Here is a 24,915-nt window from a genome sequence, read left to right on the forward strand (position 1 = left end):
AAAATTGCCCAAATATTGGTTGGAAAATTTCAGATTTTCTGAAAGTTGGTAAGGACATGTCCCTGTCATCCCTACCTAAATCTACACCCATGTTTCGAAATACTTTCCTGAATACACAATTTGTCTTCCTTTGGTTGTATAAAGAAAAAGTCCCACCTCAAACCATTAGTTGAGCTGAACAAGCAGAGCAATTTTAATATCCTGTTTTACTTTCTACATGTATTTTTATTTATCTAAAAGTTTTGGCAATGATTCAGGCACTATATTTTCACCATGATACAATCAGATGCGGTGTGACTATCAACCACAAGCACTCCAACTGAAAACGTTTAAACAATTGGTTATGCAAATCACTGCCCTCAGACATGGTTATGATTCAGGCACTACATTTGTATCTGATTAAATGGAGCATAGCAACCATGCAATGACAAAAAATAAAACAAAGACAGGTATGACATTTTATGATTATATTGTTGATTTCTGTCTGTTGTTAACCATTGCCATCCTTTATTGCAAGCTCTTAAGATTAAGGTTAGCAATAAGGTTAGGTATTGTTGTTGTTTAGTTTGTGATTCAAATAGACAAGCTAGTCTTGGATCATTGTGAAAGGGCAACTGCTAACTGGGTCAATCCAAACAGAAGGAGCCATTCTCAGTGTAAGTCATGAACTAGGTCACATTCTGAGATAAAGAACTTTAATGACAGATGAATCTGAGAGGACAGGTAACATATACACTGTTAGCGCAACCCAAGACAATGCGCTAATCCACTGAAGTGCTGTGTCAGATCTCACTGACCGGCATGTAAAATGAGGAGTTTGACTGATAGATGATCTATGAAAGTGAAGGCAGTGGTACAGACAACCAGGATTCCGAGTTCAACAAGTATTTGCACCACAAAAAAATAAAAATGCAATCTTAATTTTTTAATCAGTCTTTTTCACTTGTTTTCCAGTACAAATATCAAAAAATCCTTAAAACATCACAAACTTACTTAAGATGTAACACTGCATTTGACATTAATACTTATTTTCAGAGAATGTACCTTTAAGATATTATGCTGTGTAAATAAATAAATAAATAAATAACTGTAAATGTTTCTTATTTAAAGCATTTTTAGATATTTCTAGTAGAAAACAACTCCAAAAGGACTAATTAAAAACTCATTACGAACTATTTTTTGCAGTACATAAAAAGCATGAATTGATTTTCTGAAACAATGTGTAAAACTGGATCGCAAAATAGGCTTGATATAGACATATAAAAGACTGATTAAGAGCAGGCCTTCAACAACAACACCAAAGGCTAATTTAAGACTAATTGCTAATCTGCTTATATAGCCAGTTTGAAATTCAAGGTATTTAAGTCACCTGGAAAATAAAACATATGTTAATCTTCAGAGCTGCATTTGGCAAAGGCATCGGGGTGATCATTATTTAGAGTCATAATTTATCAATTAAAAGTGCCTTACTTTATTACCTTTGTGTAACACCCTGTTCTATACCCGTTGCAACCGATGTTGCATCATGTCGCATCTCAACGGCTTGAGGCTTTCTACTCTGGACGCATAGAAGCGAAAGATGATATGCATGGACAATCAGCTATAAGCTGTAGCGCCAAGCACATGCAGCATGTCAAAAATAGAACAGGGTGTCCGTAGGGTCAGAAACATATTTTACGCTAGTACATGTATGCAGATGTGAGTGCTTAGCCAATGTATTGCCAATGCGTACTTTCGTTGTGTTATGAACTGCAGGATTATGTATTTACTATAAGCATCTGCATTCAAGTACTTGCCTAGAGTGTGTTTTGGTCTTAAATTGTCGCCGATACATGATGCAACAGTCACATTCAGTGTGGACGGAATCCTTCATTACAATGGGAGCGATTTGCTTTTAACACAATGCTTCACGCTGCTTGCATCAGGTGTTGATATGGTGTAAGATACAGTCAACAACCCTCAGTTTTTCAGCAACCCTAGTTTTCGTAGTGCCTCTCTCCGATCCTTTCCAATGCTGTGCACTGGCACATTCAGTCCTCGAACATGTGGAGATTTGGAATGGGATGAGGATACTTGCTTCGACTGCTGGGCTTTTCTGAGTGTTGACTTACTGGCATCCATTTGAGTGTCTCCGAGATGGTTCTTTGTCCCTTGTGTAGAAGAACATGACTGGTGGTTCTGAGAAAATGTATTTGAGGCTACTTGCCCCAACTCTTCGGCCTTTCCAAATGTGAACTCATTGTCATCTTTCTGAGTGTCTTTGAGGTGGTTTTTGGTTCCATGTGGGGAAGAACAAGAATGTTTATTCTGAGAAACTGTATTTAAGTCTGTGTTGATAGAACTTGAGGATCCATGATTGGATGTACAACTTTGTCCACCCATGCCAGTGCACTCCAGTGTGGCAGCTTTCCCCACTGAAGTAATACTGGCACGTTGTGGACGTGAAGGGGCTGTGCAAAGATCACTCACGGACCTCTGGTGGAGAGGGTTACAACTCTGCACTGGTTGGTTTATCAGTTCTGCAGTTCTTGCTGTGATACATGGAAGGTGTTCACCTGTAGTCTGACTTTGCACCGAGTTCGTTGGGGATTGTAAAAGCTTCAATTTTTGAGATGTTAGGTTCTGTCCTGCTGTCATGTGCTGCCTCGAATTAGATGTTTCCTCTTTGAGGAGACCCAACTTACAAAGAGCCTCTAGTCTCACTTTCTCTGGGTTCATTAATTTATCCACTGGTAACATGCCAGAGGAAGGCATGTTCGAGGGGGTTGTGGCTCCTTCCTGGTTCATTGGCGCTTTTTGTGGGGTTTTCATTTTTGGCTTAGGCGCCACAGGAGGGGGAATGGGCTTGGAGCTTCTACTTTCCATGGCCTGTGAATTTTGACTAAGGATTTTGGATCCAGATGTTCTTCCCACATTTGAAAGATGAAGATTTGCAGAAACCTCCTTCTCTCCAGTTTTAGACTCATCTGCGTGGGTTTTCCGCATTGATGCACTCTTGCGCAGGTACACCAGACCCTCATAAGACAGGGGCCCTCTACTGGGCAATTTCTCTGGTCTCGGGTCATTCAGTTTTTCAATGACTGTATCTTTGTTGCCTTTGATTTTATGTGGAGGTGGTATTACAACTACACTGACCTCTGAAGGAACCCGTGGAGCTTCCTGGCACAGTTTGGGACTTTCAGAAGCCATCTTCACTTTGGGTGGCTCCTTTTTACAGGATTCAACCAGTCCAGGTCTGGCTGGAATTTGCGCGTTTCGGTTTGCCAGGACAAATGGAGTAGGAACCATATAGTTTAGAATGTCATTTTGCACTGTGCTGCCAGATGATAATGGACCCTCAGAGTGGCGTTTGGGAATGTCTACAAGCCAAAATAAATAAATAAAAAATATAGGGTTGACAAGTAAAGCTCTATCAACAGCCTTTATGCCATCTAGTAGATTACTACAGAAAACAAATTTAACAAATACAAAATTATGGGGCTAAATGGGGCTAAAGGCACACCTTAAGGAAAATTTGCTTTTTTTTCTAGTCACAAAGTGTCTCAAAATTCAAGAAATACATTTATTATTAATTGAATATTGATGGAGCAACATCATTTGTGTGAAAAGAAATAACAACAGAAGGTTGTTTTAAATACAATTCTTTTTTTTTTTTAAAGGTGGTGAGGGAACCTTTTACCCCACACCTGGTGTAAAAGGCTCCCTTACTTGTGTAAAATGGCAATAGTTATAGGGCACAATTTGTCAACTTATGCAAATACTTTTGAGACAGCAAGATGCTTTTTTGAGTTACAAATTAAGATAATGGTTATTCAAAATAAATTTACAACATTTAAAAAATATTAAATATTAGATCAAATTGCTTCAAAATCAACATTTAGACATTACACGTAATTATCTCATGGAAGAGGAACATTTTGCTGTTCATAGTGTCAAACAGGTGTTTAGGAAAGTCCTGTGGTAGTTTTTTTTATCTCCCCTTTTCTCCCCAATTTGGAATGCCAAATTCCCAATGCGCTCAAAGTCCTCGTGGTGGCGTAGTGACTCGCCTCAATCTGGGTGGTGGAGGACGAATCTCAGTTGCCTCCACGTCTGAGACCGTCAATCCACGCATCTTATCACGTGGCTTGTTGAGTGCGTTACCGCGGAGACATAGCGCTTGTGGAGGCTTCACGCTATTCTCCACGGCATCCACGCACAACTCACCAAATGCCCCACCGAGAGCGAGAACAACATTATGGTGACCACGAGGAGGTTAACCCAATGTGACTCTACCCTCCCTAGCAACCGGACCAGTTTGGTTGCTTAGGAGACCTGGCTGGAGACACTCAGCACCTCCTGGATTTGAACTCGCGACTCCAGAGGTGGTAGTCAGCATCTTTACTCCCCCCATGGTAGTTTTTGATGCTATTTTGTGTTTTGGGAGAAAATAAAATCAAAGGAGACTTTTACCCCACAGAGCCTTTAGCCCCATTGTACCCTACTTAAAAAGAATTTTTTTTTTTAAAAATCACCAAACAGTGTCTTACAACCTTTATTCAGATGGACTGCCACAAACGACAGTTCTGTCCTTATTTACGTCCTTTATTGTCACTCCAAACCCGCATGACTTTCTTTCTTAAGTCACACAAAAGAAAACTTTTCAAAAATCGTCACAGCTTTTCGCCATAAATGGTTTCAATGACTTGGAATATAGTGCATGAGTCGTCACATTTTCTTTGATTTTTCTTAAGCCTCATTAACACCGCAAGCACCACGGAGTGACAAAGCGACACAATCTCCTTCATTTTCAGTGAGAGCACAGTGACTTCCGGTGACAAGAGCAACAGTGACTATTGGCAACAAGATGTGGGCATGGCAAGCGACACGACAAAGATGAGAAAAGTTTAACTTTATGCAAATAATGAACAACATTTGGGAGCGACTACCAATGGGAGAGAAGGCAGTGGAGCTCTATGCATCCGTCTGCTGTGAGTCTGAGAAACTGGACACAAATGTAGGCAAGACGGATGAGAAGTTATTAATTTTGTGAGGGATTTCACTGTACTATATCTTTTGTCTGTAACTACATGCATGGATATAATAAAACAATAATGTGTGGAAAACCGTGTCAGATACTGTCAGCATTCTGAGTGAGCTTGATTTATATTTTTTATTGATTGTTCATCTTGTTAAATGATATGATGCAACGAGCACTGCTGCATGTTATATAAAACGCTCTCCCTTGCGGAATGTTCATTTTTAGAGGCAAGACAATTGATTCCTTGTCAAATTAGAATGATATCTTAGTTTTACCGGCAGTATAATCTGTAATCAGCATTTCAAAAGCTACTATGGCCAGACGTGCAGTCCACCAATAATGTTAGAGTGACATCAGTAGGAATGCCCACTAGCGACACCAAGCAACAATGTAATTCGCACCGTGCATATTCTGAACGTGTAGTATGTGCATGCGGCTGGAATTATTTGCATTACTTAGTGGGCCCACAAGGTGGCAACACTCACAGTTCAGCCGTTGCTTTCACGAAGAAGCACTGGAAGATGAACAAAGACATAAAACAAGAATAAAGGCATCTTCATGGGTCTAAACTCCTGAAGAGAAATAGTCCAGTATCTCACTGCAGTCATAGCATGCATGTGACAACCACCTGTTTTTATGCACGCACAGTCAAATGAAGTATACTTTGAAAGGCGAGCTTTCAATTGTACGCAGACACTAAGTGTTCGCTTCAAAACCAAAGTGTACTTTGGGCTTGAAAGCCTGGAGTCACTATTTACTTTTATTGTATGCCAAATATTTGTGTGAAGAGTTTGTTCATTTTTCATTTTATACAGGTTTGGAGTGACATAAGCATGAATAAACGTTTTTGGGTGAACTATTCCTTAAGCTTTTGCTGAATCCGGAACATTCTTTTTTTTTTTTTTTTTTTGACAACAGTAAGAAGTTACAAATTCTACAGAAATACAACACACCTTGAGCAGAGAGCTTGTTCAGTCCTATTGACGCTGAGAGGTGGGCTGCTTTAGTAGCCACATTTCCTCGAGCTGGCAATTTATCAGACTCATCATTGGACAGTCCACTGTCATCCTCTGTATCCAGTGACTGAATGGTCTCCTCTAGGAACATGAGACAAGCCTTCTCTTCAGCAGAGAGGTACTCCAGACTATCATCACTCTGAAACACATCAGTCAATGTGAAACTGGAGGGAGTGCAATTAGTTGATCAATAGTAATATTTGCAGATATACATGTGCATTTATTAGATTTTCCACGTTTCAGCAACTTCTTCTGGATACATACGGTGGCCCCTAAAAGAATTTGCACACTCAATTCATACCTAAAAATGTCTGAATGTCATTGCATTAGATAAAAAAATAGAAAAATAAATAAAAAAAAAAAAAAAAAAAACAATGAGCCATTTTTGCAATGACTTTAAATCAACTGGTCCCAAGGTGATTTTTTTGCGGATGTATGAAGTCAGTTCCTACAGGTGTATTACATCATTACATTAACTATGGACATGTTGATGTTTAAAGGGATAGTTCACCCAAAAATTCTCTCATTATTTACTCACCTTCATGATATCCCAGGTGTGGATGACTTTCTTTCTTCACCAGAACACATTTGAAGAAAAATAGAAAAATATCTTAGCTCAGTAGGTACTTAAAATGCAAGTGAATGGAGACTTCTCTTTTGAAGCTCCAAAAATCACAGACAGTCAGCATAAATGTCATCCATACAAATCCAGCTGTTAAATTAATGTCTTGTAAAGTTGAAAAAGATAAATATTTAAGTACTTTTTTTTTAACTAAATCATGTGTCTGTTCTGCAGCGGTAAGCGTATGTGACGTAATCGCATTGGCATTTGAAACACGCGAGAACTGACGCATGTGAGTCACAGCTGCAAGAGCAGCGCAATTTACAGCAGAGGAGGAACACTGTACAGTAGCTTGGTTGGTTTCGGTTTAGATCTGTATTTATCTCTTTCTTTACTCACAATGGTGCGCTTGTGTGCTTATCCTAGATGTCTAAACTTAGTGGAGAACATGAGATTACCTCTGTATCATGGCAACACAAAAACGTCACACGAGAGACCGCTTGAACTCCATCCTCTCATGAAGCTTACTGGAAGCGATGATTTAGAGTTAAAAAGTACTTAAATATTTAGATTTTTTCACACCAAAAGGGATCATATCACTTTAGAAGACATTAATTTAACCGCTGGAGTCGTATCAATGACGTTAATGCTGACTGTCTGTGATTTTTGGAGCTTCAAAAATCGGATCGCCATCCACTTGCATTTTAAGGACCTACTGAGCTAAGATATTTTTCTAATTTTCTTCAAATGTGTGCAGGTGACGAAAGAAAGTCATACACACCTGGGATATCATGAGGGTGAGTAAATAATGAGAGAATTTTCATTTTTGGATGAACTATCCCTTTAACATTACATACAGAATATCTTCATAAAATAAAATATATCTCACAAAGAACGAGTTGAAGCTGACCACACTGTCGCAGCTGCCAGTACTGTCCATTTCTCCCATCGTGTCAAGGGCATTGCCATCTTGCCATGCGTCACTTTTGGGCATTGCAAATGATGCAAACTTTAAATTGCCAGTGCTCTAACAGCGTAGATGAAACGTTATGTCCCCTAAAAGTACAAGTAGGAAAATATCAATGCAAATTGAGCCTCTTGCAAACAATCATAGTGCAAACAGTCCATTTTCAAGCAATCAGTGACAATCTGATCCCAAACAAGCAAAGGATGGCCAGGAATTATAGCTGCATCTATTTCTGTATCTGTGTGTACAGTATTTTAATTGATCAGATCATGTGACGGAGATTGCAGCACACTTACACTAAGCTTTTCTAGTTGGATCAAGTTCAGCATGAATGGAAGACAATGAATCATCTGTTTGTTTTTAAGCTAAAGTAAGCTTTGACCTGTAATTCAGAGTACACAGTTAAATACAGCTCATAAGATGCTAAACAAAGTTCAGCTTATCTCAATTTTTGTGTTGTAACTTTGAATATTTAGTACTTATAACTAGTTTGAAAATGTTTTCAACCATTAGGGAAAATTTTGGTAAAATGGGCCACTTTTTGACAGTCATCTCAATGTCAAAATGGCCCAATTTACCTGAATTCCACCTTTTCCAGCTTCTAATTTTACCGTATGAAATACCTTATAAAGTTCGGCAAGGACAAGTTAAAGGAATAGTTCACCCAGAATTGAAAATTCTTTCATCACTTACTCACCCTAATGCCATCCCAAATGTGTATGACTTTCTTTTTTCTGCTGAACACAAACAAAGGTTTTTAGAAGAATATTTTTTACCATAAATTGTCCTCCCTGCCCAGTAGGTGGCGATATGCACGAAGAATGCGAATCGCCAAAAAAAAATAAAATAAAAAAGAGGAAGAATATGGATGGGAAAGTGAAAGTGTAGATTTATAGTAAAAAAAAAAAAAAAAAAAGGACTTATTGTAAATATTGATCTGTTTCTCATCCACACCTATCACATTGCTTCTGCAGACAAAGATTTAACCAATGGAGTCTTATGGATTTCTTCTATGGTGCCTTTATGTGCTTTTCTGAGCTTCAAAGTTCTGGCCTCCATTCATTTGCATTGTGTGGCTCAACACAGCAGAGATATCTTTCTAATAATCTTCTAATGTGTTTAACAGAACAAAAAAAAAATAAAACATTTGGGATGGCATAAGTGTGAGTATTTTTGGGTGAACTATTCCTTTAAATCAATCAATCTGGTCATTTGGTTTGCATGTAAGCTATAAACACACTTTGCTTTATCAGTTGTCATGTAAAACACTCATTGTTTTACATTTGAATATGACATGGATGATGATAACATTTTTGTCTTTCAGCAGTGTAATATATTGTCTGATTGTATGCAAATGTAAAGGCAGATGCAGTAGCATGGTTTAATGCTATTTTTAATTCTGTTAATTATATAAGCATCAATAGATACAAATCTATTAAGGAATTATGTTGGGTTTTGGCTATTTAAGATTTTAAATGTCTAAATGATTTGTTAAAAAAAAAAAAAAAGCAATCTTTTGTGTAAATACAGCGAGGTAAATGCCCAGACATAATAAACCAAATACCTTTTGTTTTATAATGTAATAGAGTAATTCAGATTTTCAGTCATTTTACAATTACACTGATAAGCACTTTGAATGGCCATAACAATCTTTTATGCAGTTCTAGAGAATATATGTCCATCATAATTAATGGCCATAACACCAACTAATATATATATATATATATATATATATATATATATATATATATTTATTTATTTTCTACAAAAGAACTTACAAACTTATTTGTGCTTAAGTTCACAATGGATCTCATCCAAAGTAGCCTATTACAGTATGTGCATGACCAGTATTGCACAAGAAAGAAAACTGATCTGTGTTATCTGCTCTAAGGGCTCAGAGTCAAATTGCACTAGAATTGAATTCCAGTTTTTCAATACCTGGGTAAGATAAGGCACTAAAGAAAATTACAGATCCAACAAAGGATTTCTTTGTAATGTCTTATTTCCTTTGAGATATATATATATATAATTACAGCTGAATATGTTGAAAGAATAAAAACGTGACAAATCCCATTTCATTTGACATGATTCAGCACATTTAACCAAAAGTTTGATTGCATTAACATACAATTGTTCTTTCTTATAAACCTTCTATAATTATTTGCCCTCCACTTTATTAAATACTCACATATGCATTAATGTTTTATCAAACCTAAAGCAATCCATAATAAAAAGCTTACCTCCAGTGCAGAGTAGAGTTGGAAGACAACTCAGCAATCCATAAGCGTACAGGTGCTTCACAGATTCTGGTAGGTGTGGACAAGCGGAGCCGATTTACTGTGTGGCGTCTCAGTACACGGGAAAAGTTTGACCAATCATCTTCGTTCTTTCCGGAAACAGCCAATCAGAGAACAGACCGGTTAGCGTGGTGAATAAAACGATCGTTTAGTGTTACAGTTAAATGATAATTAATTGATATATAAATCTTACTATGTATATTAATTAAACGACTTTGTTTTTCTGCTCACGTTCCTAAAAAAACATGATGACAGAAAACGTTAAAGAGGATCACAGCCAAATCCTCGTTAATCGCGTTGTTAAAGGTGTCTTAAAATAACATTAGTTTAATCCCAGTCAACTGGAACTGTACTGATCCCGTTTCCCTAACTGGGATTCATTATGTTTCATACACCACACGCTTGGTTAAGCTGTAATTTTGTAGTTGTGCTATTTAGCGTCTCAAATTTTGCTGTCTGTACATCACTGCAGCAAATGTATATGCCAAACTAGACATTTATTTCAAGAGGACGAATCCAGTCTGATTTAAAGGTGTACTCAGTAATTTTTTCACATTAAAAAAGTTTTACTCCACAAAATTTACAACAATTTTGAAACTGTAAAATAAGGGACACTCAATAGGGGTATATCATGGCCCCATACCACATACTCCAGTTTCTGCAATAAATGCGTTTGTATTTTATTTTTTAAATGTGAGTTATTAATAATAAAAATTGTACATCCTTTCTCATATGCTAAAACCCCACAGACCACCCCTGATCAGGCAGGGACATACCAAATACCCGTGAGTATTAAGGGGGATACATACCAAGCCTTGGTGGATTCAGGTTGAAATCAAACCTCCATTCATCAATGCTTGGTTCAAAATGGGGCATTGGAGGCAAATAATCATGTGAAGGTGAGGTGTGTGCATGGGGATATTCATGATTATCCTATAGTGACCGTCATGGTAATATTCCGGGTACAAATCATAATGTTGAGGTGGTGGTTAGTCCTCGCCTCACCCATCTGTTAATTTTGGGAACTAATTGACTGGCTTTTCAATCATTATTGAAGAGGTTGTGTGTGGATGAGTCTTGTGAGAAAGTAAATCGGTGTGGGATGTGCGAAGCGCTGGCTGGGGAGGCGTGGCCTGGGCCGTCTGCGGCTGCTCTGCATCAGGCTGATGCTGGGGAAGGGGAGGTGTCATCCTCCCATGCCCTTAAGGAAGTCCCCGTAGGAGAATTCCAGCTAGAGCAGTCATGAGATAAAACCCTGATGCACGTGTTTGACCATGTGAAAGTAATTGATGGTCAATGTCTCCAGCTAAGCATCGCACTCATATATCCATATTTTTCAATTATAAAAGATCAGTTGTATAGAGTGACACAGGACACTCGGACAAATGAAAATACAACCCAGCTGTTGATACCAAAGAGCTGTCCTGGTGGATTACGCACGCGATATATCCAGAAGCAGTGCCACTGCGCAACATCTCGGCACGTAGTGTTGCGGAGGCACTCTTCAAAATTATCTCCCAAGTGGGGATTCCGAAAGAAATCCTCACTGATCAGGGCACGGCTTTTATGTCACGTACATGACACGAGCTGTATGAAATATTGGGTATTAAATTGATTAGGACAAGCGTGTACCATCCCCAAACGTACGGTTTGGTCGAACGATTTAATAAGACCTTAAAGAATATGATTTGTAAGTTCGTGCACGGAGATGCTCAGAACTGGGATAAGTGGCTCGAACCCCTGTTATTTGCAGTGCGAAAGGTCCCGCAGGCCTCCACGGGGTTTTCCCCATTTGAATTGTTATATGAGCGTAAGCCCCGTGGCGTGTTAGACGTCATAAAGGAAAATTGGGAGGAGGGACCCTCTCAGAGCAAAAATGAAATTCAATACGTTCTTGACCTGAGAGCAAAACTTCAAATACTGAGGCAACTCTCACAGGAGAATTTGCTACAGGCGCAAGAAAGTCAGTGCCGGCTGTATAATAAGGGAACTCGGCTATGGGAGTTTGCACAGGGAGATAAAGTATTACTGCCCACATCGAGCTCAAAATTACTCGCAAAGTGGCAAGGGCTCTTTGAGGTCACACGGCAATTTGGGGAAGTCGATTATGAGGTAGTGCGTACGGATAGGGGCGGGGCACGTCGGATTTACCATCTCAACCTACTAAAACCATGGAGAGAGGCGGTACCCATATCCTTGGTGATGATGGTAGTTCTGGAGAGGGAGGAGCTCAGACCGGAGGTGAATCTAAAAGCCAATCACTTCACGATTGGCAGTGGCACATCTAGCATCTGGGGGCCATTCTTAGGTCACTGCGACGAGTGGGGCTCACAGTAAACCCGAAGAAGTGCGCAATTGGGCAGGTGGAGGTATAGTATCTGGAGTTCCACTTGTGTTATGGTCAGGTGCAGCCCCAAATTGATAAAACAGCAGTGACTGCGAACTGCCCGAGAGATAGTTCCTGGGGCTGGCTGGCTATTATCAAAGGTTTGTGCCTAATTATTCGGACATCACCAGCCCACTGACTAATCTCACTAAAACAGGAGCTCCAGACCTGGTCCAGTGGACGGAGCCATGCCAACAAGCATTCACACAGGTAAAAGCAGCACTTCGTGGCGGGCCGCTTCTGCATTCCCCTGACTTCTCACTCCCTTTTGTTTTGGAGATGCAATAGGGAGTTTTTATTCCGATGGTAGGCTGCAATAATAAGTTCATAACTTTGGGCGCTAGATCAGCTGTTACTTGCACCGTGAGCCCAAATAATTTTCTGCATTCGCAAGCAGTCATTTTCACTTGCAAATGTGAGTAAAATGCTCGCAATGTAGAGCCCTGATTATTGTAAATAATTCACGAAATTTACCATATCCTAACTCCGTAAATTAAAAAGTATTTGTCATTATTATCTTTACTAAAATACAAATATTTGGGGGACCAACTTTACTGTCGTGATGTCCGGTAGTGATGGGAAGATCGGATCATTTTACTGACTTGGATCTTTGAGTCTTGTTCAGCAAAATGAATGAAACTTTATTCAAGTCATTTCGTTCATTTAAGCAGAATTAAATTAAAATGTTACATTTTCAATAGCCAAATCCCACCCCTAACACGTCTACTTGCGCAAACTTTGATTATAGTCCCAATTAGGAAAAATTGATAATGCAGCCAAGGACAAATTATAAGAATCATAAATGATTAGTTCACCTCTGGAATCTTCTTGTCAGGGTTGTTCATCTTTTGTCAAGACAGCCGTATGTGCATAGCATATACAGCTGTCACGTGACAAAATAACGAACGACCAAAAGAGTTGAAAGGTGAACTAATCATTTCTGTTACAGCGCCTATGTGGTTTTCACATAACAAATGAACAGAGGTTGCGCGATGCACATGCGCAGCCAACACAAAATGAACGAATCACTCTCTGAGACTACTCGTTCATGAACGACCCATCACTAATGTCCGGTAAAAAGAACCAAAATGGCAGCTGCTTCACCATAAAGGTAGTTTAAATGCATTTCTGTTGAATATGCTATTTTATTATAGCCAGTGTTATCTGGTGCACTTAAATCTTTAAATCCGGCTTAAATCTATCTGTGTTCTTAAACATGCAAGAACATATAGAGGCAAAATGCAGGGATTAAATATTTTAATGTCATCAAATACAAATTCACACATGTATGTGCATCTAAATGCATTTAAAAGAGGCTGCTTGGCAATTAGTTTTTTACTGGTTTCACACATGCTTATCATCTGTCCACGCATTCTTTACCCATGTAATTTAGCAGTGCAAAGGAAAATATGACTGCGCCTTAAGTATGAGCAATAATAATTAGTGATGCTTACTATGAACAGGGCCAAACACTTCACTGTTCACTTGGCAACCACACAAGAATATGTCTCAATTCAAGTTTATTTATCATTAACCCACAAAAAACAGTGATTTTGTAGCAGTGAGCGCTGTGCATGCAGTTTCTCACTCAAAGATACCTTAGTGCGATTACAACACTGATCACGGCAATTTAGAAAAACCACTGCAAAAATAAAAACAACAGTCCTTTGGCTTTACCATGGCACCATATCTTGAGAGAGAGAGAAAAAAAAAATCTGCTGCAAACCAGCAAACAACTGTAGACAGTACCTGACTGTAAATACCCAATCATATGAATATCATCAGTATTACAATTTCTCTTCCCTCTAAAGTTCATCCACACACTAATACACACTTTGCTATGCTAAATTTGTTCCTAAAACTTCAATATCGCCCCTGTAATTGTGTCTTTGCACACTCAGCAGGAAAAAGTTTAATATGCCACATTTTTCCACTTAAAATTAAAAATAAGTCACAACAATCACTCTTCCTTACAATATTTCATAGCCACTTGAGAGAGTAAACACTTTGCATAAAACAATCTTGAAGTGCCCGTCAAAGAAAAGGTCTAGATATTCACTAAGCAGTTCAGTGAGATTCTACAGTCAGCACCATTGTTATCCACATCAATGTCAGCTCCATGCTTTCAGAATGTGAATGTGTGAGTAAAACCGCATCGAGAATTCAGAAACGGACACATCTCATCTTAGCCAACATTTGATCTATGTGACTTTCAAGTAACAGGTACAATGGAGCCAGTAAATTTAAGATTTTATGTAGTGCCACAACACTGTTCATAAGCTGTGCGATATGACCTTAATAACATAGGTAATATAAATACAACAATGCCAAGATTAAATTAGAGATAATGAAAGGCATTTCTTTAGCGGCATTTTGGACATTTCTTGCCACAATCTGAACCACTTTGAAGTCCATTTGTAAAAAGATTAATGACAATGATTCGTTTTTCGGTGAACAGAATTTTCATTTTTCGGTGAGCAATTCCTTAAACGTGAGATAATACTTTAAGTTATTATAATAAACAGTATTAAGTTTTAAATCAGTGGCGAATCCATTTAAAATTTGGTTTGAACTGAAGTTTCGTTTTCAAGTCAGGCAACAAATTAATTAAACACTACTTCAAATAATACTGAATTCTTGGGGAACTCTACACGAAAAGTCTCCAGAAGCCGCTAAACAATGTGAGGTAGAGGACTGTACTGAGCCGGGACAGGCAGCAGTGAAGGAGAGGGTACCATGTCAAGTGGCGTGGCAGTGGCGCAGTAAAGGTGGGGGTGATTTTAACAAAGCGAACAATTTCACACCTCCCCAAAATTGGTGTGTCCGGTCTCCTTGGCATGCTCCCTTGCTTCCTTCTGCCCCACCAGACCAGTCTGGCACACCATGCAGCGTAGCGCAAAACGGTTTACATCTGTGTACTGCCGTTTCCTCCGTGCCTCATCTGCCAGTTCCAGCGCTTGTGCCAGAATGATGTCGTCCGTGCTGGAGAACACAGTCTGAGGTGGAACGTCTGAATTAGGCACCACCTTTTGGAGGGGGTCGTAATGGATGCCATCGTAAATGAGCAGCACCCGTTTGGTATAACACGCATCCTCACCGAATCGGTCGACACGTACAGTTTGAGTGTCAACAACACAAATCTCGCACTGGTAGAACTTTGAGAGTATAGAGACCTCAATGGCGCCCCCCCAGGTGTCATCGCGATGGATCCAGGCGCAGTAGTCCTCGTTGGTCTTGCCAAGTACAGCCTCTGAGTACCCAGTGGGATCACTGGCTACAATTTGCACAATGAGTCCTCGCATTTCAGAGGCGCACGCTGGGTCATACACACCGCCTTCCATTACGTAGTTTACACTGGTAAACAAACAAGAGTTGTCGGCAGGGACGACCCGGCGTTCTAGAACAGGGGCCAGGTCAAGACTGGGACCTTTGGTTACAGTGGATTGTGCTTGGGGTTTGGGTTTGTTCTTTTCCTCTTCTACAATCAGTGTATCACCTGTCCATAAGGAAGCCAACATTAAACAACATAAATATCAATAATCATAAGTACACATTGTTATTTATGCCAAACTTAAATACACATGAATGGCTTTATAAACACAGAATTATTCCATTTCAGATAGTGGTCAACTGATATGGCAATACCCATATATAGTGAGCAGGGTGGCCGATGACCAGTATACTTCCAATATATATAACGTAATTTAATGATAGCAAAAAAAATATATAGGTCATTCCGTGTCAATTCAACCTGAAGTCCCCGGCTTAAATTTTATGCTGGCTTTTTGATCATTTTTTACTGGTGAATGAAATACCAAATGTCGAAAACTGGATCACCAGTCACAAGGCATGATCGAGATTTGTTGAGATACTGACATTACTGTTTTTATGTGAATAAATAAAAGATACACTTCTAGTTTTAACATTATTTGTACTTCAGACATTGTTTTGTTGGACAAGAAAATCTAGCTTCTTGCCATGTGACCCACATTTGGGTTTTGGACCACAAAAAAACAAAAAATTGGAATGGAGCCACATTGAGAGCCCCACATCTCTGGTTTAGAACAATATTAAAAAAATTTAACATTATAACAAAGATACAAAAAGCTACAGTTTATTCTGAACCAGAATATAAAAGGATATTAGGGTACATTTAACCCTTGTGCTGTGTTCCCGGTAAAAAATGACCAGCCTATTGGATTAGATCTTTTTGTCAACTTGTTTTCTTTCAATTAGCACAGGTTTTTTTTCTGTTTGGAATTTACTGATCGTAGGGCTCCTTGACCTGAGCTTATGCACCTCATTTTTGAGTGAAAAAAAGCATTATTTGTGGATAATTTTGGCAATATTAAACAAAACATGAAAACATGCTGTACTATTTATCACACTAGTATGATTTAATTTTTAAACAGGAAGTTTGTTTTGAAACACTTTTATTTAGTAATTAATTGCACAAAGTCACACTTGTGGTGTTCCTGGTCAAAAATGACCAAGCTATTAAAATTATGCTATATTATCACCAAAAATTGGATTAAATATTTTTCTTTCAATTAGGACAGATTTTGTATTTCTTTTTGGAACTTATTGATCACAGACCTCATTGACCAGAGATCATATACTTCGGTTTTTGAGTGAAAAAAGCATTCTTTATGGGTTATTTTGACTATTTTAAAAACAATAAGAAAACATCTATGGTTTAAAAATTACACACTAGTTTGTTTTAATGTTTCACATGGAAGTTTGATTTGAAGCACTTTTATTTTGTGAATAAAATGGCAGAAAGTCACATTTGTGGTGTTCCCAGTCAAAAATGGCTGGCCATTGAAAATGAATGGGGAAGATCACAAAAAACAAGACTTTTATTTTTAAATGAACCAGGGCAAGTGGTCTAGTGTCATGATCAAGGATGTTATCAAGAGCCTCATGCACAGAAAACCACTTGGCCATTGTGCTGCAACAATGTGAATGATGAGCAAGGCCCTATGAGGCTTTATATACCTTAGCTGTGGTAAAGCTTCTGTATACACATAAACATAAGCCGCGTTTCCACTATCGGGGCAGATGAGGACGTGCTAGTGTGTGCCAGGGCCAGTTGCGTTCCCACTGTCACTTCTGGGGCTTCATCGTGCCTTCTTAGTGCCTCTCGTGCTCATCTATCGGGGCAGATGAGGGCGTGCTAGTGTGTGCCAGGGCCAGTTGCGTTCCCGCTGTCACTTCTGAGGCTTCATCGTGCCTTCTTAGGGCTTTCTCTGGGCCAAACAAGGCTAACCGGGTATTGAGGCATGTACAATGTCAAAGGCGGAGTTTCGGCGAACTTCATCGTGCCTTCTTAGGGCTTTCTCTGGGCCAAACAAGGCCAACCGGGTATTGAGGCATATACAATGTCAAAGGCGGAGTTTCGCCGAACTTGTCAGGATTATGTATCCAACTTTCATACACGGTGTGCTGGGACATCGTCCCGCTGTTAGTGGAGAGACCACTCAGAACACCATGGCAGTTACAGTCGATGAGTTGTTATTGCTAATTTATCTTGCTAGCTGGCTAATGTTTACATTCAATATAAACTTGATATTCTAGATAACATGATACCTCAGCTTGAGATTTCCTTTGGCTTGTGAAATGGGCAAGGTCTGTGATGTTGGCACCAGCTATTGGCCCCGGCTGGCCAGTTGATAGCCCTAGAAAAGCGGCTATTGATCTGCTTCTTTGTGAGAGCAGGAACATTCCAAAACACATTGTCATAATATTTTGTCTGAACGGTGTGATGAAAGAATGATCATGAAAGAAAGATTCTATTAGAGAGGGGTCACTGTTGGGCAAAAAAAGTTCAGGGGTGTGTGTGTGTGTGTGTGTGGTAATGCTGGATGGATGAATGGATGTTGGAAAAAGTTCAGGGTAGGATAAAATTACTGTGAAAAAGCATGTACTACTCAAGAGAGAGAGAGAGTGTGTGTTTGTTTGTGTGTGTGTGTGTGTGTTTGTGAATGTTGGATGGAGTTCAGGGTAGGATAAAGTTAATCTCTGTGGAAAAGAAAGCATGTAATACTCAAGAGTTTGTGCGTGTACGTGTGCATGTGTTTGTTCGTACGCATGTGTGTGTGTGTGTGTGTGTGTGTGTACATGCCCGAGGCCTTTATGTTTGCAAGCACACATGCACATATGTGCTCTTCTAATGGATGAACATGCTCCTGAACACTCTCTTACACAGTTTCTCTTATTTTTGATCCCCCCATTCGTTTTCAATAGCGGGTCATTTTTGACAGGGAACACCACAAGTGTGACTTTGTCAGGGGTGTAAAGTAATTTAGTAAAAATACTTAAATATTATACTTAATTATTATTTTTTGGGATGAGAACTTCACTTGAGTGTGAATTTAAATGGAATACTTGCACTTTTACTTAAATTTCCAAAGAAATAATAGTATATTTTACTCCTTACAATTTTATTTAAACTTGAAAAGTACTCACTACATTTTTGCAGATCATTTTATTTTGCCTTACTGGACTGAAGCTTATATTGAATTTTTTTTTTTTTTTTTTTTTTTATCTTTCTCTATGTCTCAAGGGGCTGGGTGCACTGACACCGCAATTCGTGAGTGCCTTCTCCCATGCTCCCTGTGGCAACGTTTTTGCAAAATAAAATGATGTGGTTCATTCCATATCTCAGTGCAGTTTCAAAGTAAAATGTCCACTGTGTGGCACTATAAGTGAGTCTCCTGAACAAATGAGGTTTTTAAGGTTCATGTTCTATCGAGATTTAAATCAAGAAAACCTACCTCCCTACCCTAAACCTTAAACCTAATCGATAGTGTCATAAAAAGCTAATGTTAGATGATTAACACAATTTCTGAAACAACCACGTCATTTTGTGGTGCTTCTATAACACTTTTGGCTCACGTGTCGACTAGCATGCTCTTCAGGACTCGTACCCCGGTCCTTTGTATAGCATATGCAACACTCTATCAGTTGAGCTACCGCACAGTTCGATAACACTTAAACAAGCTTGTAAATGTAGTTGGTTAATGTAAACATTAAAATTAGTCACGTGCTATAAAAGTGTTAAGTGTTTTATATGTCATAAGATAGCATTGTGTGAAGAACAGAGCAAAAAATAAGTGTTTATGAACTGATAATCTGCTGTTTTACTCATGATTTGAGTGAAAGGGGACAAAATAATTGTTGTTTTAGCGCCTCTAGTGTTCATTCCACCAGGAAATTGCCACGTTACATATAACAGGCCACATAAAAATCATTTTGCAAACATGTAGTTATTGTAACATGATTCTTTGACCAGGTTGCGAATGCCACTGGGAGAGAAATATGAGTTGTCGAAGACAGCAAAAAGGCGATTCATCAAACCAGTCGAATTTAACAACATCATTTCTCACACAATCTCCTCTCTTGATTTCATTCTAGCTAGGAAAAAAGTTACTTTTTACTTTTTAATACTTAAGTACAATTTAATATGAATACTATTTTACTTTCACTCAAGTATGTTTTTGGCTAGATACTTGGACTTTTAATTGAGCAAAATTTTCGCTCAGTATCCATACTTTCACTTAAGTATAATTTCTAAGTACTTTTTACACCTCTGGACTTTGTACCATTTTGTACAAAATAAAAGCATTTCAAAACCAACTTCCTGGTTAAAAATTAAAGCACACTATTGAGATAAATAGTACAGACTGTTTTCATATTTTACTTAATATTGCCAAAATTATCCACAAATAATGCTTTTTTTTTTTCATTCAAAAATGAGGTGCATAAGCTCAGGGCAATGAGACCTATGATCAGTAAGTTTCAAAAAGAAATACAAAACCTGTGCTAACTGAAAGAAAACAAGTTGACAAAAAAAATCTAATCCAATATTTGGTCATAACGAGAGATTTATAAGCAATTTTTAATAGGCCGGTCATTTTTGACCGGGAACACCAAAAGTGTAACAAAGTGGGGGAAAAAAACATAAAATATGTAGAAAATTAGCCATTTTTAGGGGGGACATTTTGATACCCTGTGTAAACAAATTCAGAAAGTTTTAATCCAATAGGATAACATTAACAAGCATTTTCAGGCAAAAGAAAATCCTCTTTGGGTCAAAATGACTGGAAGACAACATGAGGTTTAATACCTGTGGAGTTATAGTCACAGAAAAGTGTTTATTCCCATTTATGGACTCACATCATATTGTGGTGACTGGGGTGTGGAAGAGCGCTGGTTTGTGAATGGAGTGTCTATCCCAACCACTAGCTGCGCTATAACCAATCACTGGTTCAGTATTTTTGCATCATTCAACATCTGGAACTGCGCCGCCATTGAAACAAGAGGCCAGGAAGAATGAATGGGAAGGACTCGCACCTGTGTATAATTTCTCTAACAGCTGTTATGTGTTTCAGTGAGCGGTGCTGGGGAGATAAAGGGAAGACAAGAAGCCCAGTGGAGACAGAGAACTGAATCTGTGTGTGTGCTACAGCTGAAAAGTCCAAACAGAGTATAAGAGTGAATAAAGTTTTCGTTAGTGTTTAAGCCAGCTCCCGCTTCCACCTTTCTACCCCTGCAAAGGGCTGTGTTACACATATAATGCAACAAGGGGTGCTGAAGTCAACTGGTTTGAGTAAAAGACTTACCAATCTCTGCGCAAAAATAAAACGATGCCATAACCTTTTTAAGGTTATTTTCTGACGAGCAGTTTTGCTCCACAATCACAGAAGAAAATTGTCATTTTTACCCCCCTCTAAAAAATAATGGATTACTCAGTAAATATTCATCCATGGCATTTTATATTTTGGCTTTCATCATTTCTGTGATCTGACATGGAATAACCCTATAGACATAATTGCTGAAATAAACACTTACTTTACACATTATTTACTCAAAATCGCTGATGATATATGAAAACAGAAAATATGCATTATCTATTGACAAGGCTGTCGATAGATTTTGGAAATGACACAAGGCTGTCAATAGATTTTGGAAATGACACTAGGTGAAATGCCTACATCTTTTTTAATCTGCGTAACAAGCAAATTTATTGACCATTGGCAATAATCTGAAAATTTCAGCCGAATATCATCTGATTCATCACACTAATTTCAAATTAATCCATTGAAGTGACTATGTTATGCTAAGGAAAATGCAAACCTGATTTGATAGGATAGTCTTTAAGGTGGGCTTTGCCATTGTGTAGATCCAGGTTGGATGGGGGATAGCCCACCATGATCTTCTGTACATCACATGGTATTCCTGTCAGCTCCTCGATCTTGTCTTTCAGCTCCTGAACACAAGACTGGTGTGTAAGGCCCTGCATTAGATGGGTCCCATTCTTGGCCTTGCAACGTAGACGCAGCATCCTCTGCCTGTTCAGTTCTGAACACAGTTAGACATTAAATGCATTTGAAGTTATGTTCACAGGCAGGTAAATAATCCAGTGTACATGAAGATCACAAATGAAATAGGGAATGATTATGGGGCTATTGTAGTTTGTCATATTCGGCCATACAGACAATCTTAACATTAAACTTCAGATATCAATTTAGCGTTGCCTGTTTAGGATAATCTAAGAAAGCATGAAAGTGAAAAATGCAAACTAGGGAATAATAGTGAGTCAAACTGACAAAATGCACACAATAAAAATTGACCAATTTATTGTTTCAATCCAATTCATTGGGAAAAGTAGATCTTTGAAAAGCTAAGGCAGCTTTTGACAATTCAGTGGTCAAATACAATGGTCTAGGGCAGGGGTTCTCAATGGGAGCGATGAAAGGATGCCAGGGGGCGCTGAGAGCAAGGGAATAATGTAGGGGGCGTTCATTAAAAAAAAGGTTAAGAACCACTGGTCTAGGATAATTTGCCACATACAAAAAAATTCAAAGGCATTACAATCTATGAATATATACAGAAAACGTATGATTTTTTTTTCTTTTTATATTAGAAATATATAACAGTATCAATAGAGATACAGGACTGAGTTTACAGTCAACTGAACTATGTTGTATAGATGGGCAAAACAAAAGCTCTATAGCTAAATAAACCAACAAACAACATATTCCTAGATCATTACTAAATGACAGCTTTGTAACGTTGTTTTTGCTCACCGAAGCAATAGCAGAGAGAATTTAAATGTCAATAAAGTTGACAGCAATCTAAGCTTAGCTAACAAATGGCAGCAGCTAACGTTATTAAACTCGGCTTATCGATATTTAAATCCCATAAATCTCACTCCAAGTACACTTTCTTTCACTATAAATATATACTCTTGATAAAATAAAATAAAATAAAAAAAAATAGGAATCTTTTATAGGTCTTATTTACTGAACAATTCCCGGATATTTTGCAGTTTCGCCGATGCTAACTCACTCACCACTGACCGTCTCTGAAACAACAACAACTGACACGCTGACCGAGCAGAAACATGCGCATTACGTCACACCTGTTGTGCATTACGTCACGAACACTGCACCGAAATGTAAGGGAAGAGTTGTTCAAGTTAGATTTCACCCAGCTAAAGTATATTTTAAAAAGGTTTAAAATACAAAAACATTTTTTGGGATTGTCCTTTTACACAACTGGATTCTGGATAGACTTCTGTACTTTTGGATTTCACTAATACAGTAATCAAAAGCCCATATTTATTTATGTATTTATTTATTTATTTATTTATTTAGAAACAGAAATAAAGCAGTACATTCAAACCATTTCATTTTCAAAGAACACCAAAGATCTTATGAATGTAAAATGTGCATTCTTAAATTATTTTTGAAAGCTTTTTTGATGTGTAATATTTCATACTTTTTTACCTGGTGTTTTTCTCTCTTTTTTTCTTTCCTAATGTAAATTATTTAATTTCAGTTTGAATACTTGTATTTTTATGTAATTTGTAATTCATGTATTTTTTTTGTTATAATACCCTAGCAACCTAGCAAACTGAACGGTTCAAAATAAAATTGGATTTTGATTGCTATATTCATACTTTGGAAGCACCAGTGTAAAGCTCTAAATATGGAATATTTTTCTTAATTTGGTGATTAAACAGGCTTGTAGATTTAATTTCTAAATAGTTTTTTCCTCTCACTTATAACTTTTGGCTCTAATTGTGTAAACACAGCTGTAAAGCATTGGTTGTTAAAGATTATATTATGTACAGTTTTAAACTTTGTTTTGAGAATGTTTTGTTTGGTTTCTTCAATTATGATATGTCTCACTATACAGAATATTATTTGATTAATCTGTTACTTCTCTAGGTAAATTCAGAATACATAAATCAAAGTACGGGAAGAACAAAACACTGTTTAATCTTTAAAACAGAAGTCCAACATTACTTAAAAACAAAACTGAACTTGAAAAATAAGAACGCAATGTAACCATTTATTTAATGTATTCCCTGGCTGTACCCTGTTTTGTTGTTTTGTTTTGTTTATTTTATTTTATTTTTTCATTTCTTGTATGTTGTATTGTTTATATAGCAATAGAAAAAAGCTGTAAAGCATTTCATCTAGATTTGACTGAAAGGAATAGTCCCCTGAAAAATGAAAATTCTCTCATTATTTACTTGCTCTCATGTCGTCCTAAACCTTTATGACTTTCTTCTGTTGACAAAACACAAAAGGTGAACTTTGGAGAAGAATAAAAAATAATTGGCCATTTTTAAAAATCAAAATCTGGGGCTGTCAAGTTCCAAAATTACAAAATAAAAGCACCATGAAAGTGGTCTAAACGACTCATGAGCCTAAATTCAAATAGTTATTTATTGAAAATATTCCACCACAGTGAGCTGTTAAACGTTGTGACTGGATCGTTGAGTCAGTGTATTGAACTTGAGAACCGGATTAGTTAGTTTTGTGAAAGAATCATTAAGACTGGTGTCATGGTCATTTCTGAGCATATGGGGCCCCTAAGCGAAATCCTTCTTGGTGGACCCCCGTTGCCCATGGAACCCATGGCTCCCGACTTATATGTGTGCTTCATGATGCCGAAAAACTCTGATCATGCCTGTGACATCTAGCTACAACTCTCTCTTCTTGTAGTTACATTCTCCCTTCCCTCTCGGACCACAAGGGGGCTCCCTATGACTGTCTTTTTGAGCCATAACAGCTACCTTAGAATACTCGCATGTTTTAGTATATTTAAAAAATAAAAAACAATTAAATTTAAAAAAATGACCTTGCTTTGCGGTGCCCCCTGGTGGCTCGGGGGCCCCTAAGTGGCCGGTTATACTGCTTATAGCTAGAAACTGCCCTGACCGGTGTGATCAATCGTTTCATGGAAAAGATCCGAAGAGCAAGGACGGATGATGGCTTTAGAAGACATAGAATATTGCGCACGAGTCAGATGGACTACTTCTCTGTGAACTTATTGTGCTTTCTTGTCATTTTGGAGCTTGACAGAGCCAGTCCTCATTCACTTTCATTGGAAAAAAGTGACACATTTTGTGTTTCACGGAAGAGAGAGCGGTTTGGAATGAAATGAGGGTGATGGTTCTTGGTTTAAAGTGTAATCTTTGAAGGAGTCCTATAAACACAAACAAACATTTATAGTGAGTATAAAAAGGCAACAGCATCGATGGGAAAAGTTTCTCTTACAAATCTATGTGAATCCATGACTGTAGTGTCTCTCCCAACCACTAGCGGCGCTACAACCAATCAGCGGGTCAGTATTTTTGCGTCATTCAACA

General features: G+C 38.1%; 2 protein-coding genes across 7 annotated transcripts; both read right to left on the reverse strand.

Moving 5' to 3' along the window:
- On the reverse strand, positions 1-10,528 carry zgc:158258 (uncharacterized protein LOC791186 homolog). Of its 4 annotated transcripts, none has more exons than XM_051675757.1 (5): positions 9,806-10,528; positions 7,862-7,947; positions 7,509-7,654; positions 5,974-6,175; positions 1-3,359 (listed from the first exon to the last, which is right to left on the reverse strand). In XM_051675757.1, exons 3-5 carry the CDS (start codon positions 7,590-7,592, stop codon positions 1,960-1,962), a joined length of 1,686 nt encoding a protein of 561 aa, XP_051531717.1. In that variant the 5' UTR covers positions 7,593-7,654; positions 7,862-7,947; positions 9,806-10,528; the 3' UTR covers positions 1-1,959. The 4 variants fall into 4 exon arrangements, with proteins under 4 accessions (XP_051531717.1, XP_051531715.1, XP_051531716.1 ...); XM_051675755.1 differs by having other exon boundaries at positions 7,488-7,654; XM_051675756.1 differs by lacking the exon at positions 7,862-7,947 and having other exon boundaries at positions 7,488-7,654.
- A 2,967-nt stretch (positions 10,529-13,495) lies between these two features.
- On the reverse strand, positions 13,496-22,684 carry LOC127427912 (ubiquitin thioesterase OTU1-like). 3 transcript variants are annotated; one of them, XM_051675848.1, is made up of 3 exons: positions 22,606-22,684; positions 21,387-21,611; positions 13,496-15,744 (listed from the first exon to the last, which is right to left on the reverse strand). In XM_051675848.1, the coding sequence occupies exons 2-3, from the start codon at positions 21,592-21,594 to the stop codon at positions 15,047-15,049; spliced, it is 906 nt and encodes a 301-aa protein (XP_051531808.1). In that variant the 5' UTR covers positions 21,595-21,611; positions 22,606-22,684; the 3' UTR covers positions 13,496-15,046. The 3 variants fall into 3 exon arrangements, with proteins under 3 accessions (XP_051531808.1, XP_051531806.1, XP_051531807.1); XM_051675846.1 differs by having other exon boundaries at positions 22,340-22,621; XM_051675847.1 differs by having other exon boundaries at positions 22,557-22,606.
- Between the last annotated feature and the right edge of the window lie 2,231 nt (positions 22,685-24,915).

This window comes from Myxocyprinus asiaticus, chromosome 37 (assembly GCF_019703515.2).
Source record: "Myxocyprinus asiaticus isolate MX2 ecotype Aquarium Trade chromosome 37, UBuf_Myxa_2, whole genome shotgun sequence".
Taxonomy (NCBI): Eukaryota; Metazoa; Chordata; class Actinopteri; order Cypriniformes; family Catostomidae; genus Myxocyprinus; species Myxocyprinus asiaticus.

What these genes read in the sequence shown, in the direction of transcription:
- LOC127427912 (XM_051675848.1), bottom strand. Translation starts at nt 21,594, where the DNA reads ATGCTGCGTCTACGTTGCAAGGCCAAGAATGGGACCCATCTAATGCAG. An exon ending in AGACTATCCTATCAAATCAG is followed by an intron (nt 15,745 to 21,386) that starts GTTTGCATTTTC and finishes CCTTATGGACAG; the next exon opens with GTGATACACTGATTGTAGAA.
- zgc:158258 (XM_051675756.1), bottom strand. Translation starts at nt 7,592, where the DNA reads ATGCCCAAAAGTGACGCATGGCAAGATGGCAATGCCCTTGACACGATG. An exon ending in TCAGCTTCAACTCGTTCTTT is followed by an intron (nt 6,176 to 7,487) that starts GTGAGATATATT and finishes GATGTGTTTCAG; the next exon opens with AGTGATGATAGTCTGGAGTA. An exon ending in GAACAAGCTCTCTGCTCAAG is followed by an intron (nt 3,360 to 5,973) that starts GTGTGTTGTATT and finishes TTTGGCTTGTAG; the next exon opens with ACATTCCCAAACGCCACTCT.